This window comes from Manis javanica, chromosome 8 (genome assembly GCF_040802235.1).
Source record: "Manis javanica isolate MJ-LG chromosome 8, MJ_LKY, whole genome shotgun sequence".
In the NCBI taxonomy this organism is placed as follows: Eukaryota; Metazoa; Chordata; class Mammalia; order Pholidota; family Manidae; genus Manis; species Manis javanica.
Window position 1 is genome coordinate 119,283,464 of NC_133163.1, and position 24,288 is coordinate 119,307,751.

The following is a 24,288-nucleotide window of genomic DNA, read 5'->3' on the forward strand; positions in this document are numbered from 1 at the left end:
GAACAAATGAGACCCAAAGTCAGCAGAAGGAGGGACATAATAAAGATCAGAGAATAAATAAATAAAATTGAGAAGAATAAAACAATAGAAAAAAACCAATGAAACCAAGAGCTGGTTCTTTGAGAAAATAAAACAGATAAACCCCTAGCCAGACTTATTAAGAGAAAAAGAGAATCTACACACATAAACAGAATCAGAAATGAGAAAGGAAAAATCACACTGGACCCCACAGAAATACAAAGAATTATTAGAGAGTACTATGAAAATCTATATGCTAACAAGCTGCAAAAACTAGAAGAAACGGACAGCTTCCTAGAAAAATACAGCCTTCCAAGAGTAACCAAATAAGAAAGAGAAAATCTAAACAGACCAATTACCAGCAATGAAATTGAATCAGTAGTCAAAAAACTACCCAAGCACAAAACCCCTGGGCCAGATAGATTCACCTCTGAATTTTATCAAACACATAGAGAAGACATAATACCCATTCTCCTTAAAGTTTTCCAAAAAATGGAAGAGGAGGGAACACTTTCAAACTCATTCTATGAAGCCAGCATCACTCTAATACCAAAACCAGGCAAAGACCCCACCAAAAAAGAAAATTACAGAGCAATATCCCTGATGAACGTAGATGCAAAAATACTCAACAAAATATTAGCAAACTGAATTCAAAAATACTTCAAGAGGATCATACACCATGATCAAATGGGATTCATCTCAGGGAAGCAATGATGGTACAACATTCAAAAATCCATCAACATCATCCACCACATCAACAAAAAGGACAAACACCATATTATCATGTCCATAGATGCTGAAAAAACATTCGATAAAATTCAACATCCACTCATGATAAAATCTCTCAACAAAATGGGTATAGAGGGCAAGTACCCCAACATAATAAAGGCCATATATGACAAACCCACAGCAAACATCATACTTAACAGCAAGAAGCTGAAAGCTTTTCCTCTAAGATGGGGAACAAGACAGGGATGCCCACTCTCCCCACTGTTATTCAACATAGTACTGGAGGTCCTAGCCATGGCAATCAGACAAAACAAAGAAATACAAGGCATCCAGATTGGTAAAGAAGAAGTTAAACTGTCACTAATTGCAGATGACATGATATTGCACTTAAAAAACACTAAAGATTCTACTCCAAAACTACTAGAACTAATATAGGAATTCCACAAAGTTGCACGATACAAAATTAATACACAGAAATCTTTGGCTTTCCTATACACTAACATGAACTAATATAAAGAGAAATTAGGAAAACAATTCCATTCACAGTTGCATCAAAAAGAATAAAATACCTAGGAATAAACTTAACCAAGGAAGTGAAAGACCTATACCCCAAAAACTACAAGACACTCTTAAGAGAAATTAAAGAGGTCACTAACAAATGGAAATTCATCCTATGCTCTTGGCTAGGAAGAATTAACATTGTCAAAATGGCCATGTTTCCTAAAGCAATCTACAGATTCAATGCAATCCCTATCAAAATACCAACAGCATTCTTCAATGAACTGGAACAAATAGTTCTAAAATTCATATGGAACCACAAAAGACCCCAAATAGCAAAGCAATCCTGAGAAAGAAGAATAAAGCAGGGGGAATCTCGCTTCTCAACTTCAAGCTCTACTACAAAGCCACAGTAATTAAGACAGTTTGGTACTGGTGCAAGAACAGACCCACAGACCAGTGAAACAGAATAGAAAGTCCAGATATTAACCCAAACATATATGGTCAATTAATATATGACAAAGGAACCATGGACATACAGTGGGCAAATGACAGTGTCTTCAACAGCTGGTGTTGGCAAAACTGGACAGCTACATGTAAGAGAAAGAAACTGGATCATTGTCTAACCCCATACACAAAAGTAAATTCGAAATGGATCAAAGACCTGAATGTAATTCATGAAACCATAAAACTCTTAGAAAAAAACATAGGCAAAAATATCTTGGACATAAACATGAGTGACTTCTTCATGAACATATCTCCCCGGGCAAGGAAAACAAAAACAAAAATGAATAAGTGGGACTATATCAAGCTGAAAAGCTTCTGTACAGCAAAGGACACCACCAATAGAACAAAAAGGCATCTTACAGTATGGGGGAATATATTCATAAATGACAGATCCGATAAAGGGTTGACATCCAAAATATATAAAGATCTCACCCACCTCAACAAACAAAAAGCAAATAATCCAATAAAAAAATGGGCACAGGATCTGAACAGACACTTCTCCAAAGAAGAAATTCAGATGGCCAACAGACGCATGAAAAGATGCTCCACATCGCTAGTCATCAGAGAAATGCAAATTAAAACCACAATGAGATATCAGCTCACACCAGTAAGGATGGCCACCATCCAAAAGACAAGCAACAACAAATGTTGGCGAGGTTGTGGAGAAAGGGGAACCCTCCTACACTGCTGGTGGGAATGTAAACTAGTTCAACCATTGTGGAAAGCAGTATGGAGGTTCCTCAAAAAACTCAAAATAGAAATACCATTTGACCCAGGAATTCCACTCCTAGGAATTTACCCTTAGAATGCCAGATCCCAGTTTGAAAAAAGACAGATGCACCCCTATGTTTATCGCAGCACTATTTACAATAGCCAAGATATGGAAGCAACCTAAGTGTCCATCAGTAGATGAATGGATAAAGAAGATATAGTACATATACACAATGGAATATTATTCAGCCATAAGAAGAAAACAAATCCTACCATTTGCAACAACATGGATGGAGCTGGAGGGTATTATGCTAAGTGAAATAAGCCAGGCAGAGAAAGACAAGGATCAGATGATTTCACTCATCTGTGGAGTATAAGATCAAAGAAAAAAACTGAAGGAGCAAAACAGCAGCAGACTCAAGAGAACCCAAGAAGGGATTAACACTTACCAAAGGGAAGGGACTGGGGAAGATGGGCAGGAAGGGAGGCATAAGGGGGGTGGGGGAGAAAGGGGGCATTATGATTAGCATGTATAATGTGGTGGGGGGGCATGGAGAGGGCTGTACAACACAGAGAAGAGAAGTAGTGATTCTACAGCATCTTACTATGCTGATGGACAGTGAATGTAATGGGGTATGTTGGGGAGACTTGGTGAAGGGGGGAACCTAGTAAACATAATGTCCTTCATGTAATTGTAGATTAATGATACCAAAAAAAAAAGAAATGTAGCTCTATGCAAAGGAAAAAGGGCAATTCTGAGAAATACACAGTATGATTAAAAGTCATGGAAGCATAAAGTAAATGAGAGGGCCAGGGGCTATAAGCAGTTCACTGTTCTGAAGCACAGAGATTGAGGCAGATGGTGTTAAGAGACTGGAAGGGTAGCAAGAGGGCTTTGTAAAGGAGATTGAATTTAATGTTTTGGCTAATAGGGGCTTCCTTATGTTTCCAGAAAAGGAAAACAAGAGACAAGCTGACAAAATTAGTCCATGTCTTCCTGAAAGCAATTGGTTGTATGAGTCAAAAATTAAAACTAATTTCAAAAAAAAAACATTAAAAAAAATCAAAGAACTGCACATGTAAAACAGCAGCTTCAGAGAGAAATCTGCTAACTTTTTAAGGAGCAGACAACCCCAGTGATTTGTACGTTGTTCAAGAGTATGTAAAAGGAGCAAGGCAGACAGCATAACATTGAATCCAAAATCTGCCGGGAACTGCACCGAAAAAGAAAAGCCAGAGCAGATACCTAAGAATATTGATGTTGCAAAAATCCATACAAAGTATAGCAGAATATTAAAGAAATAACAAAGCATTATAGCCAAGTGCAGTTTATTCTAGAAGACTCAATATTAGTAAATTTAGATTTAAGATGAAAACCTGTGATTATTTCTATAGACATTGAATATGCATTTCACACAATTCAACATTCATCCTTAATTTTTCTTGAATATTCAATAAATAGGATAAATAGAAATTAGATAGTAAATGTCATGCTTGACAGGGAAATTCTGGAAGCATTTGCATTTAGTGGCAGCTAGAATTCTAAGTACGGTGACCTGCCTGATTCCCACTCCCTGGTATCCGCATCCTTATTAAATCCCCTCCCCTCCCTTTGGTGCAGGTAAAAGCTGTGATTTGCTTCTAATCAATGGAATATGGCAAAGGTAAAGGGATTTTGCAGATATAATTAAGGTCTGTAATCCATTGACTTTGAGTTAATGGAAAGGGAGATTATCCTGAGTAAACCTGACCTAATCAGGCAAGTCCTTTAGAAGAGGATTTAAGCTTTTCCTGAGAGATTCTACTGCTGGCCTTGAAGAGGTAAGCCACCATATTTTGAGAGGGTCACATGGCAACCTCTGTGAGAAGTTTCTAGATGCTGAGAACAGCCCCTTGCTGACAGCCAGCACGAACATGGGACTTCTGTTCTACAAACTCAATGAACTGAATTCCGCCAGCAACCACTTGGGTTCAGAAGAGGACTACCAGGTTTCAGAAAGAGCCACCCCCCGCCAGCACCTTGGCTACAGCCTTACAGGCACCCGGCTGAGCTGTGCCTGCACTCCTGCTGCATGGAAGCCGTTAGATAATAGATATGTATGTGTTGTTTTAAGCCATCAAGTTTGAGGTAATTTGTTGTATAGCAGTAGAACGCTAATGCATCATTGAAGTCAGCCTCAAGACAAAGGATATGCAGTATCACCATTATTACTCATCAACACTCACACCCAGATGATGCAGTTAGATCAGAGAAAGAAGTCAGTTATGACTCTAAGGAAGGTGATGAACTTACTGTTTGCAGATGATATTACTGAATACCTCGAAATCCCAAGAGAATTAACTGAGAAACTAAAAAGCTGTAAGGAAATTCAGTAATGGAGCAGAAATCAACAACTTATATATAAGTAAGTAAGTTACAACCATGAAGAAAACATAATGGAAGAAAAGACTCAGCTCACAGCAGCAACACAAAAAAAGACTAAACACAGAGAAGATTTATACAAGTAGAAAAAACCACCATGTTTTGGATAAGAAGAATCTAATGCAAAACCTCAGTTTTCCTTAAGCTAAAAATTTTAAATGATCCCAATAAAAATACCAAAGATTTTTCATTGAGGTTTTTTAAAAACAAGTTGATCCTATAATACATGTGGAAAAATAAACACAAATAGTCGTAAAAACTCTAAGAAAAAGAAGATTAGTACTAGATATTAAAGCATATTATAAATTCTTACCGGTTAAAATAGGATGGTCATAAAGAGACAGTGTAATGGGATAGAACAGAAAATTCAAGGATACATCCAAATACAAAAGTGACTTTATTATATAATAAAGAATAATCTCAAACAAGTCAGTTGGACTCTCCAATAAATGATTTGAGAATAATTAGAGAACTGAGGGGGATAAGCTGGATTCAGACATTATATCTTACATCATAAATTCCAACTGGGGTCAGAGTTTTAAAGTTCATATTGAAAGTAAAAAATTAATAGAAAATTAATGTGTAACACTGGGATGAGAAGGACCTTTAGGGGGATAAAATAAGCAGACAAAAAAAACCAAACTGTATGTTTCCAACTAATATCCCTAAATTATAAATAGCTTTTAGAAATCAGTAAGAAAATGGGCTAAAAATCCAACATAGGTATTATTACCTATTCAAAAATAAATTTAGAATAATATACCATTTACCATTACAATAGACAATGTGGGAATGAGTAATAAAATATGTATAAGCCCTCAGTGAAGAAAATTATGAAATTTTATTGAAAGACATTGAAGAAGAACTAAATAGTTTATATTCATGGAAAGAAACTTTCTAAACCCATCCATAAATATAAGGCATGTCTTATTAATTAAAATTTGGACAGGGTTATTTATGGAATATCACCAGTTGATCCGAAGTTATCTGATAAAGCAAAGGACCTAAAATACACAAGAATAAAAGTGGGGAGAGTTTGATTTCCAGCTATCAAGTATTATTATAAAGCCATAGCAATTAAGACAATGTAGGAATAGATGAATAGAGCATGGACAAATTAGAGAAAGCCAGAACTGTCCCATGTAAGCCAGGAAATTTTATCAAGATAACAGGTATTGTAGACTAGTATAGACTATTTAACAAATGGTACTGAGGAAATTGAACATCAAATCAGAAATACACATTGAACCCTTACTTAATGCCACACAACAAAAATTAACTCCAGACCAAACAATAACCCAAGTATGAAAAGCAAAACCTTGAAGTTCTCATGTGAAAAATAGGTGAAAATCTTTGTGGCCTTGATTGGGTTTTCTAACACCAGAGAGAAAAACTTGATAAATTTGTCAATCCAGGTCATAGGGCTTTTTTAAAAAACAGGAATAATTTCAGTGGAGCCATATAAGCTGAGTCTCAATTAATGTGGTTTGAGCAGTAAGCAAGCAGTCAGGAAGTAAAGACAGAGACTGTTGACCCTGTTTTGGGAAATATCAAAGGGAAAAGAAGAAATCTGAAGGCACATAACATTTTGAAAGAACATTGGCCAGTAGGAGACTTGGATATGAGCCCCTGGTTGTCCCGTTTATTACCTGGGAGGCCTTGCCTGGACCCTTAGCCACTCTCTCGTCTCATAACCCGGTAGTCCTTCATTGATACCATGCTCCCCACTTCTTGAAAAATTTAAATCATTGCAGCACAGAGTGCTCAGTCTGTCTCTTCTGTACATCCAAATTTGTTGAGGGAATTAATTGAGTTCCTCACGAATCAGGGCAAGCCGACCCTTTCATTATACATACGACATGTATAATTATACACATGATGTGTAATTCTGTTGCTTGGTAGGTGTCCATCCATTCTCCATACTCATTCTGCAAAAGACTTAAGATGGATATAGAATCAGAGAACTGAAGGGGACTTTAAAGAATCCAATCCTGTTTGTAGAGAAATGAGGAAAACGAAATTCAGGTGAACGACTCAGGGTCACATGGTGAGTTACTGACTGAGCTGCTTCTGGAACTCAGAACTTCCGGTTCCTGACCTTGGGCTCTCATATATTGTGCTGCGTTCTGTAGTCTTCTTGACCACCCCAGAGTAAAGGGCACTGTCTTCTCTCAACACTGATTCTATTTGCTGTGTAACATCTCATTCAGCACTTATTCACTGTGTAGCTTTTCCTCTGTGTAAGCCATCTCTCCAGTTAGGCTGCAAGTCCTGTAAGGACTTGTTTTCTCTAGGTACATATTAGTAGGTGATATCTGAGCACGTCTCTCAACCTCTATTGACCTTAGTTTCCCATTCATTAAATGGATATGGCAGTTACATCCCAATACAAGTACCATTATAATTAAAATCTGGCTATAATAAATCCCACTTTTGACCTACTTTTTTTTTCCAAACCATCTTCATGACAACAAAATTTTCAATGAAATAATATAAACAATATTGTATAGAGTTCACCTCAACAGGATTGAACTTATAAAATACTTACTTTATGAACCCCACAGGGATATTGTGGGATAGAAAAAAGTAAGTACATGGAAGCATTTGGGAATGGAAAAAGCACTGTTCAAAGAGCAACAACTCCTGGACAGGTCAGGGCAAGAGAGGCGTCTCTCCTGTGCTTTCCACAGGTTCATTCCGGACAGGCACCGTGGTTGTCCTGGCAGACACCTGATGAGCTTTAGTAATTGGCTTGGAGCGGAGAGGAAATGGTGAAGTAAATGCTTTCAAGCACAGTTACTAAATTAAGGCTATTATGGCAGATACAATTCTGCATCAACATGTTCATAAAGAAGTAATGGAAAAAACTATAGCAAGAAATTTTAAAGCACCAAAAATTACACTATGCCAGTGATGAAAGGTATATTAATTATTTAACAGAATACATCACTTTAAGTTGTTGTTAACCCTAAGTTACTATAAAATTTTTCCATTCTTACTGCTACCTTTTTTTTTTATTCAAAATTGTTTTTAAGGAATTTAGAAACCTGTAAGAGGCATTCACTCTGCCCTGTGCCTTTTACTTGTGCAAATGTGTTGCACATCGTAAAATATTGCTTATTTCCGTTATCGATCTCTAGTGTTTCACACTTGTCTTTCTGCCTGGTAGTCACCATGTAGTCCACATTTACTGATTGTTAGAAGGGAGCAGCTCAAAAGTGCTCATGTCAACAATGCAGGTGACTGAGTCCCAGACTATATTTCAGAGTTAGAGAACTTTGGGTTCACCATAGAAGTAGCCACCCAAAACCATTTGTTATTTACTGCCCATCAAAATCTGTACGCATGTAGGTCAATTCATGAGCCCTTATTTTTAGCACATGAACTAAATCATATCAGTATGTCAACCACTGAATAGTTGTGAGTGATTATTCAGAGAAATTTTATAGGTCATAAGAAAATTTCCCAAATATGCCTTTATTTGAGAATGTTAGTAACAACAGGCACTCATTAACTTACATTAATCAAGAATCTGAAATACATTTTGTTGTTTTAAAAATTATAAGTTTGGAAAAGGAAGAGAAATAGGAAAAAATGCTCATGGTCTCACAACTCAAAGACAATCATAATGACACTTCAGTGTATTTTCTTCCAATAATTTTCTATATATTTTTTCTAAATTTTAATGAAAATTTCAAACATACAGCCGTTGAAAGAATTTTATAGTAAACACCCATACATTCAACATAAATTCTACTATTGAAATTGTACTATACACTGTACTTGCTTTGTCTCATGGTTATGCATTTATCCCTCCTCTAGCCTTCAACAATCCATCTTATTTTTAAAATTCATTTCAAAGTAATTGCAGACATGTTAAAAAGAAAAACACATATACACACTGGAATATTATTCAGCCATAAGAAGAAAACAAATCCTACCATTTGCAACAACATGGATGGAACTAGAAGGTATTATGCTCAGTGAAATAAGCCAAGCAAAGAAAGACAAGTTTCAAATGATTTCACTCATATGTGGAGTATAAGAATAAAGAAAAACTGAAGGAACAAAACAGCAGCAGACTCACAGAACCCAAGAATGGACTAACAGTTACCAAAGGGAAAGGGACTGGGGAGGATGGGTGAGAAGGGAGGGATAAGGGCGGGGAAAAAGAAAGGGGGCCTTACGATTAGCATGTATAATTAGCATGTAGTGGGGGGCATGGGGAGGGCTGTGCAACACAGTGAAGACAAGTAGTGATGCTACAGCATCTTCTATGCTGATGGACAGTGACCGTAATGGGGTGTGGGGGGGGGGACTTGGTGAAGTGGGGAGCCTAGTAAACATAATGTTCTTCATGTAATTGTAGATTAATGATAACAAAAGAAAAAAGATAAACACAGAAACATGGTGTCACTTCTGCTAGGCCATGTCACCAAACCAGGGCCCGATACTTAAACCCAATTAGAGTTTCAACCTCCCCCAGAAATTAGTCAGTCAGGGATTTTTGGCCGGCATCATTGATAGGATAATCTATCACATGGGCTTCCCCATCTTCCCTAAAAGATGAGGTCACCTGCATTATGAGACCTCTGCTCTCCCCACTAAGAGAAAGTGACCTGCCTGAGACAACCCCTTCTTTTCTTTTGGTAATAACTTTGCCCACCTTCCTGTCCATAAAAACCTTCCATTCTCTACAATTCCTCAGAGTAGCTCTCTACCTCCTAGAGGGCATGCTGCCCAATTCATGAATTGCTTAATAAAGCTAATTTGATCTTCAAATTAACTTGGATGAATTTTGTGTTTTAACAGACATTAGCATGCTTCTCCTAAAAAGTTCACCCTGCACATCACTAATTAGAGTTAAGTATTTGGTAGTTTTTTCTTCTGAGGTCAGTTTATGTACAGTGAAATAAAAATCTTAGGTGTACAATTGGTAAGTTTTGACAAATACATATGCATGTATAACCCAACCTCTACCAAAACTTCATTTTGTATTTTTCATTTTCCACTTAACATTATAATGTAAATATTTTCCTTGTTATTACAAGTCTTCATGAATGTCATTTTAATAGTGATGGCTGTTGTTATTTTAAATTTAACTCCTTAATTTATCTTGAGATTATGTTGGTGTTTTGACTTAAGTTAGAGGTTTCAATAGATCCTTTTCCAAGTAGTTAACCCTACTGTCTCATTGACATTTATCATTTCTTTGATGTGAATTGCTTCCCTTATAGTCCTGATTATCTGATCCATTCTGTTGATCTTTGCGTATATTATGGCACTTTCCATACTATGCCGTGATATTCCCCAAAAGTATCAATAACCAAAATAAGTGTTGAGTTCTTGCATTAGACAAAATGGGTGTTGTTTTAGCCTCTAGGGTGTAACTGAGGCCCAGCGCCTCAGTAGCCTCAGGCCCAAAATATCTCCTGGTATGTTTTGAACCCAGGTCTTTCACCTTTAGATTGCCATACCCAGAGGTTGGTGGAGAGCATTATTTTTTCACAGGCCGAGTCCTGAGCCTCAGGCTTGTAGTATTTCCTCTTCCTCCTTGCGCACTTTTCCTCAACTATGCTCAAATGGTCTAGACCACATGAGTCAGTGTGATGTACCACTGCATGCTTTCCTAAGATGCAGAGTGAATTTAGAGCATGAGTATCTCAAGTGCATATATGGATATTAACTGACCTCCTCCCAGTTAAGATTGTCAGTATCGGTGTGCTACTAATACATGTACCATGAGAAGCCATGAATCTGTGCTTTGATCTGATGTGTGTGAGTCAACCGACCTGAACTGAGAAAGGAGAAAGTCCACCAATAGCAAAATAGTAGTTATGATCTACCAGAGCTGCGCAGCCTAGGCGGGTGTGGATGGAGAGGTAGAAAGCTCTCTACTGCAGGCTTTGCTCGAGCAGAGCTTGGTGTCAGGAGTGCCTAGGAAAGTATTCTTGCTCTGAGGGGTGAGGGTGAGAGTAGATTATTTCATGTGTTTCTGGATTGGTTGATTGTTGCTTTGGCTTTTGAATTAATTACAATTCAATGCAAAGCTTTCTTGTTTTAACAGGAAATAAAGGAAAAAAAGAAATTCTGCAAGATGTTTATTGAAGACCTTGTGAAGGAAGCCACAGAAATCAACAGGAAGAACGAGGCTTTACAGAAGCTTTGGCCGCAGATGTTCATTGAGCTTGTTAGGGACGCCGTCATGGAAATCCGCAATAAAGATTCCTATATGAAGCTTTGCCTACAGCAGATAACTGACCAAAAATAGGACTGAGTTTTAGTTTCAGTTGATTATAGTGGTTTTGTGTTTTTAAAGGTTGGAAATACGTAGGTTAAGCATGTTAAAACAGCACTGTCCTACAAACTAGAAAGACTAGAATCAGAGCATCATTGCCTACAGTTCTTGTAGTCCAAGGTAGGGGAACAAGGAGAGAAGTGAGAGGAAGGGGGCCCTCATTTCCTGCAGACGCTGCCCAGCCGGCCTTTGGGAGCCGAGCGGTGTTGAGAGAAAGCTCAGACCTGGCGCCGGCGCTGCAGCCTCGCGCGGGCTTTGCTGGGAGCCTCTGCTACAGCCCAAAGCCCGCGCTGTTTGCTCCTGGTTCCGCAGGAGCTGCTTCTACCGACTTGCAGCTGATAATATCCAGTTATTTGCCTTTTTACTTTATGCCATGATTGCAAAGCCAAAAATATGTCCTTTTTATGAGTGAAGACTAAACTTACTAATAAATTAGTAAAAAAAAAAAAAAAAAAAAAGCGTATGTTTGCCTCCTTCATCCAGTCAGAATTCTCATGTTTATTGTTTGTTCCTCTCTGGCTGAGTTGGAGCCCTTCTCTTCACTTGTGTGGAAGAGGCTCCTCTCTCCTAGGGATGCGTCCTCAGGACACCACAGGAGTCTGGGGGGCACTCTGGGCAGAAACTGAAAATGAGTCAAACTGGGGCAGGAAGAAAATGTTTTGTCTTAAGGGATCCCGAGAGAATGTAAAATGCAGTTACAAACCCGTTAGGTCTGCTTCTCCGCAAGTCGTTTCTTTCGTTAGCTGCTCTGGGGCTTTTTTTCATGTAGGCATATGTAACGGTACCTCAAAAATATTAGAGATTCATGGATGAAAAGTTGTAATTCCATTTGAAGATCAAACAAGGGTTTGTCCCGGTTCATGCTGGTGAGGAAGCTGTTTGGAGCCTGTTACCATAGCTAGAGATGATACAACTTCAGAAAAACGATCTTATGGGTCAATAAAGAGGAATTCTCCAATTTGCTCAGATTTCGCCTGGTGGTTCTTATGAATCAGGACCACAGGACGTGAGAACTTGAGAGTGGAAGTTATAGGACAGCAAAGCCGTACAGAAATGCTTGGAAGGAAGCTAGGTAAGCTGCTTTCGCAGTGCTGAGAAAGGCTCACACCCTGAGGAGCCCCTGGTCGTCCTTCCCCGAGAAGCAGTGCTCAAGTTTCAGGGGGTCAGCACAGTGTTTCCGAACATAGCTTTTTAAGTCACTGTCCCAGTTTACATCTTGGTGCTTAAGCTACCAACTCACCAGCTTGTGGTCCAAATGGATCTCAGTTTCTTCATAATAGTGCCTACCTCAAAAGATTGTTGTGAGAATCAAAGGACACAATGCATTAAAGCATTTATCATAATGCCTGGCCCATGGCAAACATCCAGTAAATGAAGCTGTTCTTGTAGAAACAGAAATTGATGTCCCAGGACAGAAGGAACTATGAATATTTCAGTCTTTCTAAATTGAACCATGGACCATCTCTCGTCTGGCTGGTAAAGGGTGGCCTCTCCTGGGGTTTCTGTCTTGTTTGGTATTGAAATCAGATCCCACCTTCAGGGTGATGTTGAGTAGAGAAACAAAAATATCTTATTCATGAGCTTCTAGTAAATAAAAGTAAGAATTTATGACTCTTTGAGCATGTGGGCAACTGTTGCTTACTCCAGGCTTTGCAGATAAATGACCTGGCTGTTTAATAATTTGTCTAGCTCCCTGCATGCTGCATCTTCTCCCCTAACCTTCCCATCCCTGATGCTAAAGGGACTTGACCCTCACATTCACATGCATTCTTGGCCCTCCCCCGTCATGGGAACTTAAGGAATCCTGGGTCAGCACTCAGTGGCTTGGCAACATGCCTAACCAGACCTTCTGCTTCAGGTCTAGTACCAGCATTTCTTCCTGAAACGGAAGTTCCTTACTCCCCACCTCTCGCCACTCGGTCTCTCATCCCTTGGTACCTGAGCTCCTTATCTACCCCCACGATCCCTCCTGATTGACTTCTACTTCTCAAATCCTTATTTTGTCTGGCCCCAAACTCTCTATGGCTGCCCTCCCATCTACTTCCTATCCCCTCCAGCTCAATTTTCTCCCAAGCCATTTTTCCTGCTGGAGTTCCTAGGTGAGGATAATCCCCAGATGAAACGACAACGGAACCTCAGCCTCCTAGGTCTGGAATCAAGCAAGGGCCCTGTGTTGTTAGTGGTTATTCCTAACAAGTCCTCTCTGCTTGGGCTTTTCCAAAGTCTTCAGGGAAGGGGAAAAGATGCACACCCCACAGTCAGACTGTCTAAGCTAGTGTGTGCTTAAGGATTGCTTTTTTCCAAAAGGAATCTTAGGCAGAAACAGAATATTGCGGTTGCCCCAAAAGCAGAAATGTCCAGTATCCCTTGTTTGGGGAGAACTGTGTCCCCAGTTCTGGTTCGGCAGTTAGATGCCTTGGTGTGCCACTAGGTCTGGGGACGGTTGCTAGGTGTGCTGCTGGGTATGAGGCTAAGTAACTGTGCTGCTGTCTAAGGATGGTGCTGGTATCCACTCCCCACTTCCCGAGCCTCACTCCACTGGAGGCCTGGCATGTGAGACGGTGAGCCTTACCCTGCTTCTTATCTGTTCCTGACCAGGGCAAGGAATACATTGGGATTAATATTCTCCACCACTGACTGATAACCATAACAACTAAGATTTATTGAGCAGCATCTTGACTGTCCTAAACTCTTTACATGCATTAACTCATTTAATCTCCTGACAGTGTGATATACCTAGGAGAGTTACTCCATGTGAGACAGAGAGGTGAAACACCTCACCCAACAGTACTTCAGCCAATAAACAGAAGATAGGATCTGCATCCCTAACCACTGATAGTCTTAAGGATCTGGCATCTGCGTGAAATAATTGAAAGAATGAGAAGAAAGGAAGAAGGAAAAGAAGGGAAGCAGGACAGAAGAACAAGGGAGAGAACCATCTGGCTAGTTAGGCAAAATGCAATAGAGAGTACTGAGTGACTGCTTAGGAAAATAGTTTAAATCCTGAATAACAAAGGTTAGTTTTCATAATCTGCTTTTATAGGTCAGCTGGAGATGGAATGGTTACTGTTGCCAAGAAGTTCAGAGCCAAGTCTGAAACTTGATCACAGCAACTGTGGCCAACCAGTATTGATGAAATATTTATTGTCTTTGATCCTGATTTTTTACTTATGTTTGTATTTTCCTGGCTCACTGTTCCTCTTGCTGCAAACCACCTTGAATCCTTTGGGGAAAGAGGATGAGGATACGTAAATGAGCTCAAGTATACTCAAAGCTCCAGAGAATAAATGACTCCTCTATTTCCTGGACAATGGGAAAGTTCTGCAGTTTATCCTCTGGAGACAATGAAACTATTAATTCCTCACACCAGTTAAGCCTGAGTTGTTGGAGAGTTGACTTCTCTTGGTTTATCTTGAAATATTTGAACTGCAGAAATGCATGTAGAATAGTGTCTCAAATAAATGCCCTGCACCAAGCATAACAGATAGTAATATTTTTCCACACTTGCTTTGGGTATTAAAAATAAAACGTTCTAAGTAAACATGGAATCTCTATGTACCTCTTTCCCTCCCTAGAGGTAACCACTATGCTGAATTCGAAGCTTACTATTCATCCATGTTTTCATACCATTCGTGTTTATGCACACATAAGGAGTTTATTGAATTGAGCTTTTATATTTTCAAATTTTATATAAATGTATCATGCAGCATGTATTTTTTTTGCATCTTTTTTTCACTCAGTATTCTGCTTCTGAGTAGAGTTACTCAGAAACATTGTTGATGGGAGTAGCTGGACTTCTTTCTTTTTACTGTTGTTTGGTATTCAGTTTTATGGCCACTGCACAATTTTTATTATCCATTTCCTGTTGGTGGGCTTTAGGTGATTTCTAGTTTATAACTATTACACACAATGCTGCTTTGGATATACTTTGTTCGCATGTAAGTTGTAGGGGGGTACACAATAATGGTGGAAATTTCTGGGCCATACATGCACATTCAATTGTATTAAATATTGTCAAATTGCTTCCTGAAGTGATTTGTGTCAGGTTACACTCCTATAAGCAGAAAATACATGTTCCAGTTGTTCAACATATACAATGAAAATTAGATTTTCATACTTGAAATCTGAATGCGTAAATGTGTGTGTGTGCTTGAGGGTGGTTTTTGCACATAGGTTCAAGGGCTTTTTTTTAATGTGCAATTTGTATACACTGAAATTCACTTAAGTGTATGATTAATTTTGAAAATATAATCAACATCCCAATTATGATATAAAATATTTTAATCATTTCAGAAAAGTTTTCTAGTCAACTCTTACCTATAAGCAACTATTCTTCTAATTTCTTTCACTACTGATTGTCCATTCTAGAACTTCCTATAAATGAAACAATACAGTATGTACTCTTTTGTGTAATGCTTCTTTAACCCAACATATGTTTTTCAGAATCACCTATATTGTTTGATGTTATCGGTCAGTAATTGTTTTACTGCATACCACAATTTGTTTATCCATTCTATTGGATTAATTCTAACCTGGGGCTCATGAATAAAGACAATTTTTTTGTGTAATGGACCTGCTGGGTCACAGAATTGTTTTAAGTTTAACTTTATAACAAATTGGCATACTTGTTTTCAAAGTGGTTGTATAATTTTACACTCCCTCCAGCAATGTATAGACAGTTCCAACTGCTCCACATACGTGACAACATTTATTATTGTGAGCCTCTTTTTATTTTTAGCTATTTTAATGTGGTTTTTTCAGCCATCTCATGTTTCTTTAATTGTACTTTCCCTGATGTCTAACTATGCAAATCACATTTTTCTGTGCTTTTTGGTCATTTCTCTATCTTCTTTTGTGAAGTGAATGTTCAGTTCTCTTGCAAATTTTTTAAATTTGTCTTTTTGTTATTGATTTACACAAATTGTCTATGTTCTAGATACTTTTGTTTTGAATTATGAGAGCTCAATTCATCCACTTGTCTTTCATGACAAGTGCTTTTTACTGTTCTCTCTAAAGTTGTTTGCATGCCCCAAGTTTACAAAGATATTCCCTTCTGTTTTCTTCTGGAAGCTTTATAGTTTTAGCTATTACATTCAGGACTATTATCTTTCTTGAGCTAATGTATGTAAATGCTGTGAACTAGGGGTCAAATTCCATTTTCTTTTCCATACAGAAACCTGCTTGTTCCAGGACAATTTGTTGCAAAGGGTTTCTTTCCGCCATTGAACTGCCTTGGCAATGTTTTTTTGAAAATCAGTTCACTTGTATGTGTATGGGTCTCTTTCTAGACTTACTATTCTTTGCCAGTTTTCTATTTTTACATAAATACCACACTGTCAAGATTACTGTGGCTCTATAGTAAGTGTTGAAATCAGATAATAGAACCCCTTCAACTTTGTCCTTTTACAAAATTGTTTAAGCTATTCTAGGTCTTTGCATTTCCATGCAAATTTCAGAATAGGCTTGCCAATTTCTATAAAGAAAAATATTTGGGGGATTTTTATTGGGATTGTATTGAATCTATAGATGAATTGGGGAAGATGGACATTTTAGTAATATTGAATCTTCCAATCCATAAATATATGGTATCACTTCATTTATTTAGATCATTTTTTTCAGCAAAGTTATATAGGTTTCAGTTTAAATTTTATTCTGAAATAAATTAATCCCTAAGCATTTCATTTTTTTTTCCACAGGAAGAAAATGTGCTTTATTTGCTTATGCGCCTAGACAATGTTGGCAGTGGTCCTCACAGGTGGTACAGCTGTCACTTCCCTACGGCATAAAGTGCTAGTAAGTCCTTAATTGCTGTATTTTTCTGTAGCTTTTATGTGCCTTTTGCAACATGTCAAATCATTGACGATTTGCCCACATTCCCTCCATGAGCAAGGTTACTGACCAGCACTTTCTAGAGAGAAGACAATGAATATAGGGCTCTCTGTTCAGGCCTTGTCTTAGCCTCACAGGATGCCCAGAGACTGGACCCAGGAAAAAACATCTTTTCCTAGCTCTATACCAAATTGGTCTCTCTCTTGCTGTTGTCTAACACTGACTGCACTTTTTCCATCTCAAGTAGGGCTGCTGTGTGTCTGCAGGTCATTTCCTCTGGCCACCCACATGGTTCCAATAGTGAATTATCCAGTAAATGCTGTGCACCTACTCTGTACCCAGAGCTGAGCTAGACACTACAAAGAGTACACAAATATGGGACCTGGTCTCTATTTGCAAAGACTTTATCAGGTTGGAGAGAGAACATATCACAGAAAGGTGGATCTGAAAGATAATCTAGTCTTGCAGAGGTACCTATGAATGAATTTTGCAGGGTTGGTACTAGAAATTCTGAGGGGACTGGTGCTAAAATTGTATCTGTGTTGTGCTGAGGCAAATGCCCACAGGTTTCATGAAATTCTCACAGATGGCTGTGACTCCATCCCTTCACCACAAAAAGTTAACAATGACCAAGAGAGACTAGTTGGAGGACTGGCTGCACAGTAATTAGTTCTCTTTAGTGGTGGTTCTCATGTTCAATGGCACACCTAAGCATTTCATTTTTAAAAAAATATTTTAAAGGCATTTAAAATTTTCCTTTCCAATCATTTTTTTTGCTAACATGTAGTACAATTTATTTGTACATACAGTTAATCTTCATTATCTATAGAGTCTATACTTGCTAATTCACCTAATTGCTAAAGTTTGTTTATAACCCCAAAATTATCACTCACAGTGCTTTCATGTTCATTCATGGATATGAGTAGAATGATAAAAAATTGGAGGCACCCAATGCACATGTTCCCAGCTGAGGTCAAGGAAGATAACATTTTGTCTTCTTGTTTCCATCGTCACCATGTAAAAATGGGTCCTTTTCATGGTGTACTTAGTGTCATGTCTGTCGCATTTTTATGTTTTTTGTTGGTGACTTTGCCATGTAAAATGTGCCCCAGGAGAGTGCTGGACTGCTCTCTATCGCCTGTGAACACAAGCAGATTGTGGTGCCTTAAAGGGAAGATACATGAGATAAGCTTTGTTCATGCTTGAGTTATGTGCTATTCGCTATGCGTTCACTGTTAGTGAATCAACAATATATATTTCAAAGGATGCTTTAAACTAAAACACATATAAAACAAAGTTATGTATTGATTGACTGACCAAACCGTCATGCTCAGAGGCTCACAGGAACCTAACCCTGTATTCTCCCAAAGTGTTCAGTATTTATTCAGAATTTGCAAATTCATTGCTCATGAAAGCTTTAGACTACAAACAGTAAATAATGAGAATCTACTATATTGACCTTGTAACCATGCTTTATTAATTCTGATAGTTTCATTTGTGGATTTCTCCAGATTTTCCACATAAAAAAACAGTTTGTCTAAAAATACAGTGTTACATTTTCCTTTCCAGTCTTTACACGCTTTTTTTCATGCTTCGTTGCACAAGCTAAGGTTGCCAATTCAATGTCTGAATGTGGTAGGAGTGGTCACCTTTGTTTTATTCCTAATCTTATAGTAAATGTGTTCAGTATTTCACCATTATAAGGTTTGTTTTAGGTTTACATAGATAGCCTCTGTCAGAGTGAGGAAATTCTCTTTTATTCCTAGTTTGCTGAGAGTTTTCATTATGAATGAATATTTGACTTATATAAATAGTATTTTTCTACATCTATTGAAATAATCATATGGCTCTTTTCCTTCATTCCATGATTTTATTGATTAAATTGTTCAATTTCCAAATGTTAAGCCAACCTTGCATTACTAGGATAATATAATACCCTTTAATATATGGCTAGATTTTTATTTGCTAATATGGTTTCAAAGGTGCTTGTGTCTATGTTTATTGGGGATATTTGTTCCCTTGTGCTCTATTTTCTGAAAGGAAAGGAGAAGAGCTATATCCTTTGAAATGTGTCCTAAATTTTCTTGTGATTTATTCTTTGGCTTAGAGGTTATTTAGAAGGGTGTTGTTCAGTTTCCAAGTATTTGTCCCTGTTGTGTGAGTAATGAAGATTTCCACGTTCTGTTGGTATGTACATGGTGTCATCAGTATCAACATCTGCACCAAAGTTTGAGGGGTCCATCTCATTTTTGAAAGGTGACTATAACACCTGTTTATTTCAACTTAGGTCAGAATTCTTAAGCATGAGGTTCAAATGATCTATCATCGTTTTTTCCCTCCTGCTTTGTCTATCAATTATGGAAAGACTCAAAATCTTCCCCTGGAAATGTCAGTTTCTCATTATGTTCTATTCTTTTTTGCTTTACAGGCATTATCAAGTGCATACAAATTAAAACTTGACATGTCTTACTGTTGAGGTGACTGTCATGAATAGGCAATTCTCTTTTAATCTCTAGAAATTCTTTTCGCCTTAGTCTATTTTGTTCAATACTAACATAACTATACTAGCTTTATTTTTCTTTATATTTTAATGAGATTTTTTACATGCTTTAACTTCAACTTTTTATATCCTTATGTTTAGTGTATTTCTTTTGAATAGCATATAATTTATATTTCTACTCAATCCAACAATTTAGTATTTTAAAAGGTCAATTTTGTTCATTTACATTTACTGTAAATATAAAAGTAACTGGGTTTAAATTAACCATTTCAATTTGTGCTTTTACTTGTCCCACATATCCTGTTTTATTTTGTTTTGTTTTTCCTCTTTAGTTGCTTCCTTTTGAATTACTGGGTATTTTTTAATCATACATTTTATCTATATAGGTTTAGAAGTTATATACTCTATTTCTATTTTTTGAGTGATTTCCCTAGTACTTATAACATAGGTTATATATACATTTGACAGTTCAATACTAGACAATGAGCTGAAAGCTAGGGATAAAAGCATCACAAGTTCAGTAAATTCCAAATTTTATATAGATTTAATAATGAACACTTGGACTTCATACACACTTTTAAATTTCATCTGTTCATGTCATTATTTTACATGATTTCACTTGCCCAGCACATTCATTTTCTCATCCTATATTTGCACTGGAGTCAGCAAAATTTTAAGTTTATATTATTTGCATTAATGTAGTATGTTCATCATTATTCTTGACCTTCAATAAGCCATTTTTCTGGTTTGGGGCTAAACACATCACAGTAGAAATGACAAGTATGCAAATCAAGGAAACCCAAAAGATAGTTAACAAATATTTATTGAGCACTTATGAGAATACTGCCTATATGCTAGGCACTGTGCTGTGGCTAGGGATATAAAAGTGAGCAATAAAAGGTGTACCTTACAGAATTCATAGTTAAGCAGATAATACAGTTTGAATGGTGAGAAGCTACATTAGCCCAGAGGGACTATGCTGACTGATTTTCAGTAGAAAATAACTGATTGGAACATGAATAATCTTTAAGAATATTTAAAAAATGTCCATTTTCTGCACGAATAATTAAATCACATAAGGTGTCTAACATAGTCCCGTGCCTCTTGCTACAGTCATGTGTGGTTAATCACACCTAAGCCCATCAACATACGAAATCTCTGTAGCATCAGAATTTGGCTTGGGTAGGGGCAGTCAGAAAGAAGTGCAATTTTTGTTTTGTTTTTTGTTTTAGAAATAGAGAGCTCTCTCTCTCTCTCTCTCTCTCTCTCTCTCTCTCTCTCTCTCTCTCTTTCTCTCTCTCTCTCTTTCTCTCTCTTGCTCTGCATATAAGATGTAAAAATATGAATCCTAAACCTCCTGGAGCTCTTTAACACTTTGAAAGAAACCAGACAGCAGAAGGGGAGAGCTGAAAAATTAAAGAGAAATGGAGAAGGAGTCCTGTTTGAACCATATTTGAAGCTCTCTCTACTTCTGAATTTTTTCTTTGCTGAATGACACCTGGAGCCCCATCAAAGAAGATGCAAAGGCTGGGGTCTGGAAGAATATTTAGTCCCTTACCTATCTGGTGGTTGGTGCTGGTACTGACAGGGGCCTCCACTGGGCTGTCACCCAGACCATCTACACATGACCGCTTCAGGGGGCTGACTGGGCTCTACCATCTTTTATGACCTCACCTGAGAAGTCACATAGGATCACTTTCAGATCCGAGATCACATGGATCCACTTCTAGGCTGGTAGAGTATCAAAGTCACATTATCAGAAAAACATGTGGAATGGGAAATAACGTTGCAGTCATTTTCAAAAACGATTACTTGTTACACAGACTGTGTCTGTGTCTAAGGCCTTGGACGTTTTGCAACATTTCTATTACCTGACTAAATCATACTCAGCCTTCTCTGGGTGAGGTGTCCCTGTCAAAGTGCATACAGTAGCCTGTGTTCCTTTTACAGAATTCACTTGTAATTCACCTGTGTATCTCCTCCACCAGTCTGTAAGTTCCTTGACCATGTCTATCTTCATGTCTGCATTGCTGTATCTCCAGCACATTTAGCAAAATACATGGATGAGTAATAAAGCCTTATCTTGGGCTTTGTGTAGTAAACAAGTGTATTTTAAATTGGATTCTCATCTTAGAGATGACCCTCGACTTCTGAATGTTACTACCCTTACATACTGCAGCTTGGATAACTTTTTGATGACATCTCTGTGCACCTTCCAGATGCAAAGTTCAGACTATTATAAGCCAGGCAGCAAAGAACATTCTGATCCACCTCAAGGTGGCTGCGCCCAGTAGCCAAGTGTTCAGTCTTATAAATACCACATTGTGTGCACAGTAGAGTGAGTGGAAAAAGAAAAAATAAGTACTCTGATATTAGTGACATGAAGAGAAGACTTGCAGGTACTATAATAGAGTCAAAGATGGAAATTATTAAATGTGATGAAAATGCCATAAAGAACAAGAAAAGAATAAAATATAAAGAACATATACAAAATGCTGGAAATTTATTATCGAAGATGAAATCTAAAAGGTAGGACATTAGCATGAATTTTATCATTTTTTTAGCTTTCTGGGAGTGAAAGCCCCTCACAATATATAAATTACCCTGTTGAACTTTCGATTTTCTAGCAGATTTATAGGGATATATTGTGCACTGCAAGAGTTGACTAAATAAGATGTGATGTGCATAATTAATTTATATCAGTTCTTCAGGTCCAGTTTAACAGCGATGATGTTGAAGATGGTGACAGTTGGTTATGTGGTCTGGGCGAGCAACTTGAAGACTTAGCTGTACCTGTGCCTGACATAAGCAGGGGTTCAGGGTTGGCAAAACACCTTTTAAAACACAAGCAAAGATCTGTTTTCATTACTCTGGGAAATATTAAAGACTGTCATGGGGATGCCCAGAAGCACATGCGGGAATCTGACAACTCAGATGCTGCCCCCATCCCTTTTCCTAGGACCAAATCCCTGCAGGTGGGTCCCAGCATTTTTAACGACCTCCCAGATGACTTTTAGGCATACCAAATTTTGGGACCAATGTTTTTGTAGATGCTGACATTAGAGCCGTGGCCCCTGGGTTTATCCTGGCAGTCTGAAAAGGAGTCTACTTTAGCCTCACTACCATGAGAAAGTCAACATGATCGGACCTAAGGAGATATGAGCCCATATTGACAAGAACACATGGTTTGCAAAAAGAGAACAAAAAGAAGAATCCAAGGAAAATTTTTGCAGTCAGCTTTGAAAATGTCTAACTTTGTGCATTTTCAAAACGTCCAAGACCTCTGCCTTTCTCTCCAGGCTGACTTTGAAATAGCAGAACTGGGTTGCTATTCTTCCAACAGGTTTCTGTGAAGCCCAGGTCACATGGTTCAGCTGAATATAAAACTGGACTCTGGGAAGAGACAGGGGCCAGTGGCAGAGCATTTTGTAAGACTACGATGCAGAGACTGAAGGCTTTGAGTGTTTGTATGAATATTTATGTTTCTGGCTTCTGCCCTGTGCAATAGGCTGCTGACAGTGACGGAAATGGTGGCAGCACAGGACCAATCAGCCATGTGTGGGGCAAGTGGGTCCTTTGACCTTCAGCTAATCCCGGCACTGAATGTAGGAATGCGGAGGTCTTCAGCACCGTGACTGCGGGAAGCTGAACGCAGCAGCTGAGCTTGCAAGGCCTGTTACTCTCAGATGGTCAACAAGACGGAGGTAAAGATGCTGTTGCCAAACGTGAGGAGTCTGATGACCCGCGTCCAGGCACGTTGCTGATCCCACAGGGCTTCATTCTTAATTTGAGTTCTGTTAAACCCATTCAATTGCTGCTGGTTTTTCAGTCAGTGAATCTATGTCTTGTGTTGATGGTCTAGAAAACCAACTGTATGAGTGAGCTTCTCTCTCTACTTTTCTCTCTCCTCCTGTCCACTTTTCTTCCCTTTTTGCTCCCACATCTCTCCCTACTTCTCCTTTCTGGATGTAAATTCTCTCTCAAGATCAACCATTTTCTATCTATCTTGTCTCTATTTTCCTCCCTTTATATTTTCCCCAGTTTTTCTACACCCTTCACTCTCGCCCTTGCTCCACTCAGCGCTCCCCCACACTTCTCTCCACGGGGCAGGGCTTCCTCCCGCGCCCTCCATTCATCTCTCCATGTTCCTGCCTTTGTGTCTTTGTTTCTGAGGGTCTCGAGCCCCCATCTTTGTCCTCTCAGTCTTTGGCTCAATAGCTCAGTCTCTGTGGCTCTTTTTTTTTAAATGTCCACATTGATCTCAGTCTCCATGAAGTTGTCCTCATGAGTATTATGAGCCAAGGGAAGTGAGATATTCTGACAAGCAATGTCTCAGGCCCTGTGGCAGGAAGAAGAGACACATTACATCCAGCTTATCACCTACTGTACCATGAAGTCCTCAAAGTGGGGACAGTGGCTGGACCACATCACGAGTTCATATGTTCACTGAACTGGCTGTGGTTACTAGCAAGAAAGTCTTAGTATCAGGTGGTACCTGATACATAAGAAAATAAGACACAGCAATATAACCTCTTTAAATTTGAAAAATCACTGGAAATGATGATTTATTTTTTAAAGTCACATTTCCCAGTGCAAATGGCTCAACAGCAGTGGTGAAACCTTTGCCCATCTGCCATACACATCCTCCATGCCCACTATTCTAATACAATTGTTGAATAAAAGAAGCCAGACTGCCCAGAGAATAAATGGTTCCTTGTGATGGGAAAGGGAAAAAAAAAGATCAGAATGAGCCTGAAATATCCTGTTGTCACCAGA

General features: G+C 38.3%; 1 protein-coding gene across 16 annotated transcripts in view; it reads left to right on the forward strand.

Moving 5' to 3' along the window:
* Positions 1–11,647, forward strand: part of LRRC49 (leucine rich repeat containing 49) — a 201,467-nt gene extending 189,820 nt beyond the window's left edge. For 7 of the 16 annotated variants that reach the window (XM_073212103.1, XM_073212105.1, XM_073212104.1 and 4 more), the window contains one exon: positions 10,953–11,646. In XM_073212103.1, the coding sequence (XP_073068204.1) occupies positions 10,953–11,156 (204 nt within the window). In that variant the 3' untranslated portion in view covers positions 11,157–11,646. Of the gene's footprint in view, positions 1–6,787; positions 6,934–10,952 lie in introns of those variants that run through there. The other 9 variants (XM_073212109.1, XM_073212112.1, XM_073212111.1 and 6 more) reach the window with 6 other exon arrangements.
* The last annotated feature ends 12,641 nt before the right edge of the window (positions 11,648–24,288 follow it).